The 9419-nt window shown below is 33.7% G+C and overlaps 1 protein-coding gene across 2 annotated transcripts; it reads left to right on the top strand.

The window, feature by feature from the left end:
- The first annotated feature begins 1017 nt into the window (after positions 1 to 1017).
- On the top strand, positions 1018 to 8062 carry LOC109156146 (sugar transport protein 13). Of its 2 annotated transcripts, XM_019304094.1 has the most exons (6): positions 1018 to 1104; positions 1163 to 1296; positions 1411 to 1733; positions 4005 to 4129; positions 6176 to 6467; positions 7235 to 8062. In XM_019304094.1, coding segments are annotated over exons 1-6 (1593 nt in total). In that variant the 5' UTR covers positions 1018 to 1102; the 3' UTR covers positions 7952 to 8062. The 2 variants fall into 2 exon arrangements, with proteins under 2 accessions (XP_019159639.1, XP_019159582.1); XM_019304037.1 differs by having other exon boundaries at positions 1054 to 1296.
- The last annotated feature ends 1357 nt before the right edge of the window (positions 8063 to 9419 follow it).

Genomic DNA, 9419 nt, shown 5'->3' with positions numbered 1-9419 from the left:
ATTTGTGTGTTTCTTTCTCCAGCTTTCCCGACTAATGAGGCCCACAAAAAACTTAAATTTGCATAAATAAAAGAGTAAATACCCAAAATGGTCCCTCAACTATAGCTAAATTCACAAATTGATCCTCAACTTTCAATTTTAACCAATTAAGTCCTTAACTTTGCAATTTTAACACGATTTGGTCCTCCGTCTATTTGACCATTTGTTGACCGTGATCTCTGAGGATATATATGTAATTTCATAGCCGCCCGTCCTCATCCGCTACCGTGACACAGTCTATCGCCCAGCCACAAGCCACTGCCCAGCCACCCTCATCTACTGCCATGACACACTCCACCGCCTAGCCTTCACCTACTGCCACGACACAATCCACCGCCCAAGTACCTTCGCATAGTTCATCATTGTCGGCGCTACAACCCAATTTGCAATCTTCATCAGGTCCAACGCCAAAACAACCGTGTCTGAGTCTATTGGGCGGCGCCGCGATTCTCGTGTCCAACAAGAAGCGCGATTCAGGTCGGACCAAGTACCGGTTCATGCAAGTGGTCCGCACGCACAAGGGCGTCGACGATAAAGCCTACCGCTGCGTTTACGAGCAGGAAGATTTGCTGGAAATGCAACCGGAACCTTAAAAACCCAACGATGGACCATGAAATTACATATATATCCTCAAAAATCACAGTCAACAGACGGAGGACTAAATCGTGTTAAAATTACAAAATTAAAGACTTAATTGGTTAAAATTGAAAATTAATGATCAATTTGTGAATTTAGCTATAGTCGAGGGACATTTTGAATATTTACTCTAAATAAAAACCCAAGAAATCTCACATTCTCATTTGTTCAAAAACCACCATCTAATATTTTCTCCTTAAAAAATGTCTCCAAAATGCACAAATAGAGTTGCTCTTACTAGAACAATACAAGTACCATTTTTCTGACCCTCCTTTGATAAATGTACACGTGTGAACCTTTTGGTGTGGTGGGGGTCCCACTTTCGTCTCACCTCACACCTATATATCCCCCTGCGTTTGGATAAATGTTTCTCATAATTTTCCTCTAATTTTGACACTTGCAGTGCAGTTAACTAAACCACAACCCCATCCAATATAATAGCCTTCTTCGACTCTTTGTTGTGTGACCCCTAAGTCCTAACCATGCCGGGGGCGGGATTTTCAGCTCCGGGAGCCGGAGGCGGCCAGCATTTTGAGGCCAAGATCACCCCCATAGTCATCATCTCCTGCATCATGGCCGCCACCGGCGGCCTTATGTTTGGCTACGATGTTGGAGTTTCAGGTAAAGATATAGGGGGTGTTTGGTAAATAGTTGTTAGCTGATTCGATTATATGTTTGACTAATTGATAGCATTAATTAATAGCTGATTATATGCAAAATGTCTTTCTTTTTCAGGTGGTGTTACGTCAATGGATCCATTCCTGAAAAAATTCTTTCCGGTGGTGTACCGGAACACGAAGAATCCGAATCTAAACAGCAACTACTGCAAGTACGACAACCAAGGCCTGCAACTGTTCACATCGTCGTTGTACCTGGCGGGTCTCACCGCCACATTCTTTGCTTCTTACACCACCAGACGCCTGGGGAGGAGGCTCACCATGTTGATCGCCGGCTGCTTCTTCATTCTCGGCGTCATCTTAAACGCTGCGGCTCAAGACTTGGCTATGCTCATCATTGGCAGGATTTTGCTTGGATGTGGGGTTGGTTTTGCTAATCAGGTACTTCTTCTTCTTCTTTCTATTTTTTTTTTTTTCTGATTTTATTAACTCTTAGTTCAAGATAAAATAATGTTTTGATATGAGCATTGTAATATGCTTACTTCTCGGTAGATAACTACCATAAGTTAAGTACTACAGAATTTTTAGATTAACTATTTCAACCACATTCTTCTATAATCTATATTAAGCAATAAGATTATGTCTCTAATCGACTAGGTCAGGAGATTAACTCGACCGACCCCCAACAAATAAGATGCACAAAAGTTACTACTACATACATAAATGTTTAATTAGTTTCAATTTTTGTTTTCATTACATGTTTTACAATTTATATATATATATATATATATATATATATATATATGTGTGTGTGTGTGTGTGTGTGTGAGAGAGAGAGAGAGAGAGAGAGAGAGCTATTTTGTAATTAAGAGAATACAAGTAGGAGTACTATCTTGTGAGGTTCGCAATGCACTGAGTCAATGATAGCTAGGTAGCTTGTCTAAAAAAAGTGGGGCCATATAGGACAATATTATAAATTTAAGGAGTATAATATATATTAAGGGCAAAATTGTCCCAACAAGGAATTCAAGTGTGTGAACATACATGCATGTGGTGATGAATTTTGCAATTAAGAAAAATGATTTTTTTTTTTTTTGAAAAGAAGCTTTTGTTTCCTTGCATTATCTTGTCTTAGCTTTAGTCCAAAATCTACTAAAGCTTTGTTTCTAAATTCACTTGCTTTTTCAGTATTGCATTGTTGAATTGTTTTACACGTGATGGAGATTCCTTCTCTAAAATCAAACATGTAGTCTAGACTTTTAATTTTGAGGTGAACATGCAAGTCCATTGGAAACTTAATTCAATAATGTATTTTCTCCTTTAAAATATTAAATATTATTTTCTTATTTAAAGCTGTGTTAAAAATATATTAACCCTTTTCTCCTTTGATTATAAAAAGTTCATAACTATTGTCTTCTTCTTCTTCTTCTTTTTTTTTTTTTGTTTTTTTTTTTAACTTTTATTAAAGAATTTTCAAATTAATGGTATTGTTGATAAGTAAAAATGTTATTTTAAAAAATAAAAAATAAAAACAAACATCAAGCCATGGATTGAGATTTTGAGAGCTTAGAATTAGTTTAGCGTAAATTTAAAAATCTATTGTATTAAAAAAATAATCATTTTGTGATGGGTTATATATATATATATATATATATATATATATATATATATATATATATATATATATATATATATATATATATATATATATATTACTTATTTAATCAAACTCTTCACATTCATTTTTAATATATTAATGTCACTTTTACATGCAATATTGTAAAATTGTTTTATTTAATTAAAGACAAAAAGTGTAACTTTTTCTTTTTTGATATTTTGAAGGATAAAGTTATTAGCTTTAGCAACTAATCAAGAGACATGCTTTCAACATTTGACAATTAATAATGAGTAAAATTACTGTATATTTTATTATTTTAAAATATACAGTAATTTTACTAATTATATATAGTTTAAAATAATAATCTATTTTTAAATTTATTTCTTTCACCTACTCATGATTCATGATTGTTTTGTCATTTCAACTGGCCATATAATTAAACGTGTCGACGAGGCAAATTATTAAGTGGGAACATGTGGACCTGTGATGATTGCATAATTGTACGTTGAATAATTTTGCATAATTGCACGTTGAATTGTCATGATCGCGATATGTAACAGATTGCTAAGGTCATGCCAATAACACCCATGTTTAATGTGGAATATTCTATTTCTACTTTTTAAAGTATATACTCATTTTATTGACTGACAAAAAGTTTTTTTAAAAAAATAGAGCTAAGGATAAAACAAGCTATGAATATTATGACACATACCTTTTTATTTGACAGTAGGTAATTATAATAGTTTTTTTTTTTTTTTGAACATCAATTATAATAGTTTATGTTAAGTGAAATTTTATTATGAGAAAACTCTATTATTTTATATTTCATTTTGATGTACAAAATATATTTATTTATAGTAAAAAAAATGCTTATTATTAAACAACTAATGTATGCTAAAGATCTTGTGATCAAACGTCATATATAATTTATAACTTTTTTAAATAGGAGGTCTCAGATTTGAATACCAATGGAGACATTGACTCTTTAAAATTTTAATTATATATGCATAGTAACTTAAATTATTGATATTAATATTAATGTTTTTAGTGAATTGCAAATAAAATAAAATAAATAATTTTTGGGTGCAATTCAGGCAGTTCCTCTGTTCCTATCAGAGATAGCGCCCACAAGGATACGTGGAGGACTTAATATTCTCTTCCAACTTAATGTCACCATTGGGATTCTGTTTGCTAATCTCGTCAACTATGGAACAGCCAAGTAAGTCATTTTATTATTTATTTAACTAAATTCTAAAATATATATATGTCGCTACCATGTTCAGTTAATATCTTTAAATTAAGTATATCTAGGATTAAATTGAATTGGTAAAAAATGATTTTACTGTGCTATAAAACTTTAAATTATATTACAACATAAATAAGTTATTTTAATTCTAAAAATAAGGTTTTGTTCATATAATAATTTGTTATTTGTGCCTTCGACTCATATTTTGTGGTGTTTGGTAAATAGTTGTTAGCTGATTGGGTTAGTGTGTTTGACTAGTTGATAACATTAAAGGATTGTTGAAAGATATTTGATAAATTAGCTGTTAGTTTATAGCCTATTACATGCATACCAAATGATTTTCTCTAAAAGCTAAACGAAAAAACTATTTTGAGTAACTTTTTTTGAAATCAAGTGTTTTAAACAATAAACTGTTACAAAAAGTTAATTAATCAAACACTCATAACCAAGTCAAACAGTTAATACTAATCAAACAAGTCAAAATTGACTAATAAGCTAACTATTTTACCAAACAAAAAATTTAACTTTTTTATTTTTAATTTATTTTTTAAGTAGGCATACCAAATATATTCTAAATGTTATTATTTTTTTTTTTTTTGACTTAACTCAATTCCCATGGACCATGGTCCTATATATGCGATGCGATGCGATGCTAACTTTTCTAATGATTTTGAACTTATCTTTATCTTAATGACGCAAGAAGTGAAGTTTGTGAATTCAACGTGTCAAGATATCCTAATATGAGTGATAGAAATTAAATGTCAACTTTAGTGTGCAGTGCATTCTCAATCGTGATCTAGTCTAGTATATAATATTAATATTAAAATTCAATTCAATTATTCAATGTAGTTTAATTTGCATCATTAATTGGTGAATTTAATATAATTTGAATTCCTGAATTTGTGGCCCTCAACCTATACTATGAGTCTATGACCAGACCAGCCATTGCACATGCAGCCGGTAGAAACCTTGAGTAATGAATAATGGCTAATTCATTGGACCACTGTACATATATAAAGCCTAGCTACAAGCTATATATGTGTAAATTAGTTGTGGTTTGTATTTTGGGAGTGATTACTTTGGACTCTGTAGATTCAATGAGGGTACTATACACTATATATTTATATAGTTAGTGTTGTATAATTAGGTTCTATTAGTGTCTACAAAAGTCTAAAGAAAAATTATCTAATGAGGTCGTCTCACGGATTCTTATCTATCCATGAGACGAGTTCAATTTTTGATAAGTATTGCATTTTCTATATAAATATTATAATTTTCATCATAAGTAATTATATTCAATTCTTAATATTACATTTTGATTTAAAAGTGTTATATTTTTCATGAAAAGTATCGCATTTTTTGTCATAAATATTACGCTTTCTCTCATAAGTATCAATTAAAATATTTATCCGTAGTTACTATTAAATTTTTTCTTATAAGTAACTATTTAACCTAAATATTGCATTCTGATTTAAAAATATTACATTTCCCTTCAAAAGTATTATACTTCCCTATAAGTAGCAAACAATCTATTCCGGATTAGTATTACATTTTCCAGCATAAAATATTACATTTCCATCATGATTCAACCCGGTTCACAGATAAGGATTCGTGATACATTCCCACCAAAGACTCACTCATATCCAAATCTATCTTAGGGTGTGTTTGAAAATTAAGAAAATGACTCCTAAAAATTGTTTTCTATAAATATGTCATTTTCTAAAAAACATTTTCATTTCTCGTGTTTAGTTGCATTCCAGAAAACTGCTTTGGTGTGTTTGGTCCATTTTTTGTCTTTCACGTTTTAAGTAACAAAAAGATTATTGATGATGGTAAACTAGTATTAATATTTTTGAAATTTATTAATAGCTAGAAATAATTAAGTCAGATCGAAGAACAAGTGAACATATTTTCTTATTTCCTAACAATTTAATTTAATCTAGAACTTTTATTTTTATATTATTTGTTACTTAGAATGAACAAGTGATTTAATTAAGATTTGTATGATTACATTTGCAGAATCAAAGGAGGATGGGGGTGGAGACTATCACTAGGGCTAGCAGGATTCCCAGCACTTCTACTAACATTAGGCGCCATCTTCGTGGTCGACACTCCTAACAGTTTAATCGAACGTGGGCACCTGGACGAGGGAAAGAGAGTTCTCAGAAAAATCCGAGGAACTGACAACATTGAACCTGAGTTCTTGGAGCTTGTGGAGGCCAGCCGTTTAGCCAAGGAAGTTAAACACCCTTTCAGAAATCTGCTCACCCGTAGAAACCGACCCCAGTTGATCATTGCCGTCTTTCTGCAGGTCACTACCTTTCTTACTCAAACCTATCACTTTTAATTCCTACTTATTTTGAAAGACTAATGTTATTATTCACCCTTAAAAAAAAAAATTCATCCTACATGACATTATTTGATTGGTTACTTTACTTATTAATTAAAAGTTAATGGGGTTGGGGCATTCAGCTAATTCATGACACCCAATAAACCATATCATGGAGAGAATTTAGAATGGGAAAAATTAAGAAGGGTAAGAAGAGTTTTGCATTTTGGAAAATAATGGAAAAAGAGATTAATATATAGACCCCTTGAACTTTACTCGAAAATAAATTAAATTCTTAAATTGTTAAAAGTTACAATTAAACTCACTAACATGTTATTTTAGTGTGTTGAAACTCAAAAATCGGTTAGTGACTTGCAATAGGGTTCTCGTGACCCTCCGATGCTATTCCTACCACATTTCAATGACAAATATTGGTTGCCAATCGCCGTTAAAGAAGGTGAACATCTGGGTCGCCTTTTTCAACCGCGATTGACGACGAGTGTTTGTTTGCCGGAATATGGTTGGAATAGCGCTAGAGGGTTGTCAGAATCTTAATGACTTGCTATTGTAGGTCACTGACTGATGTTTCAGTTTCAATGCATCAAAATAAAATATTCATGGACTTATTTGTAACTTTTAAATGTTTGAGGGCTTCTTTTTTAGTAAAGCTTTGGGCCTATTTGACTTTTTTTCAAAAATAATTAAGAGTTTTTATTTTAAATATAATTTTGTTTCTTCAATTTCAACAGATCTTCCAACAATTTACCGGAATCAACGCGATTATGTTCTACGCGCCGGTCCTATTCGCGACGCTGGGATTCGGGAACGACGCAGCGCTCTACTCCGCAGTCATCACCGGAGCCGTCAACGTCCTCTCCACCGTCGTATCGATCTACTCCGTCGACAAACTCGGGCGGCGCTTGCTCCTGCTAGAGGCCGGAATCCAGATGTTCATATCCAACATCGCCATCGCCATCATCCTGGGAATCCAGGTCTCGGACCACTCCGACAACATGGGCCACGGGTGGGGGATCTTCGTGGTGGTGATGATATGCACGTTCGTGTCGGGCTTCGCGTGGTCGTGGGGCCCGCTGGGGTGGCTCATCCCTAGCGAGACCTTCCCGCTGGAGACACGGTCGGCGGGGCAGAGCGTCACGGTCTGCATCAACTTGCTCTTCACCTTCGTCATGGCGCAGGCCTTTCTCTCCATGCTGTGCCACTTCAAGTTCGGGATTTTCTTGTTCTTTTCGGGCTGGATTTTGATAATGTCGTTGTTCGTGCTGTTCTTGGTGCCGGAGACGAAGAACGTGCCGATTGAGGAGATGACGGAGAGGGTTTGGAAGCAGCATTGGTTGTGGAAGAGATTCATGGATTACAATGTGGATGAAGAAATCGGGGATAGTACTTATGATGATCTCAAGAAGCATGGCCAAGTTAAGAATTTTGATCCTGCTTCACAGTTGTAAAGAAAAGAAAAGAAAGAAAAGGTTATATATATTATTACAAGTTTGATAGGACTAGAACATATATAGTTTAATTTCTACGAAAATAAGGTAGGAGTAATAATTTTGCTATTAGGATTTTTCACAGTATATGCAAGAGAAGTACGGAATAAATTTCCTTAATTCAGCTGTCAAGAAAGCTCTATCTAATCAGTTTGTTAGGAGGGCAGGGTTAGGCAAATTATTATTTGGACCCGTGTCCACCTTGCAAGGTGGACCTAGGCTCAAAAAATACATAATTTATATATTGGATGTTCACAATTTTATATATTAAATGTTTACAATTTACATATTGAATGTTCACAATTTTATACACTAAATGTTCACAATTTACATACTGATTCTTATCTACATATTATGTGTCTGTAAATAAATTGAAAGCACACATAATATATTAATTACACGCACATAATATGCAGTTAACATATTGTGCATTCAATTTATTAGAAGCACATAACTTGTTAACTGTAAGTACATAATATGTTAACTGAAGACACATAATTTTTGGATCAAGATTCACAATGCAAGGTGGACCAGGATTGATGGTAGGATAATTGCCTTTATACAATGCAATCTTTTCATAAGTTTTCTCATGATGCATATATGATCATTAAACATAGGTTGGGATATTGCAAGAGTAGAATCATGTGAAGCTATGCTAAGTCCGTTCACCTCTTGGTCTACTAGGATTCCTCTTGGCTTAGAACACTTTTAGGTGACTAAGTACTAAAGAGACATTTCATCGAACACCTTTCCTACACTTCATTCTTAGCTTAGGCCTCTCGGATCTTAAAATTAGAAAATGCCAAAGAATTGGAGCTTCAAGTGATCTAGCAATCTCTTGCCTAGATCACTTGCTTAGATAAACTCAAGGAGTTGGTCTGACTCCACAAGAAGCATACAAGATATTCATGGCAACACAACTCACAAACAATTGCAATATCTAAACCTAATTATGAATTGTATCTCACATTGGCATCATGATTAAGATTCACAATCCAAATCCTATCAAAAGCCTAGCCACACATAGCTAGATGAAATAACAATGCAAAATGAATTGAAATAGAAATAAAAGTAGGAAAGCAATTAAATTGTACCAAACTAGAATGTAAAATGGTGTCTTCTCCTACAAGGGATCTTGAATGAAAGGTTGTCAAGCTTCTTCTCCAAGATCGTCAAGCTATGTGAGTCTAGAACCCAAATTCTAGAGAGAGAAAGTAAATCTATTGTGTCTCCCCTTTCTCTCCTACTTTCAGAATGTCCAGAAAAAAAAAAAAAACAAAAAAACAAAAAAAAGAAACTCCTCTCCTGGTGGAAATTTCCCCAAAATTAAACGTTCCTTTCACGCCCAGGAAATGACCCGGTCAACGCATCGTTACACACGCGTGGATCGGGTCGTGGATTCTGAATTTAAGCGATGCCTTGAACCGGA

This window comes from Ipomoea nil, unplaced genomic scaffold (assembly GCF_001879475.1).
Source record: "Ipomoea nil cultivar Tokyo-kokei standard unplaced genomic scaffold, Asagao_1.1 scaffold0117, whole genome shotgun sequence".
Lineage (NCBI taxonomy): Eukaryota > Viridiplantae > Streptophyta > Magnoliopsida > Solanales > Convolvulaceae > Ipomoea > Ipomoea nil.
The sequence above is the reverse complement of the archived record's forward strand: the minus strand, read 5'-3'. Positions and strand labels throughout refer to the sequence as shown.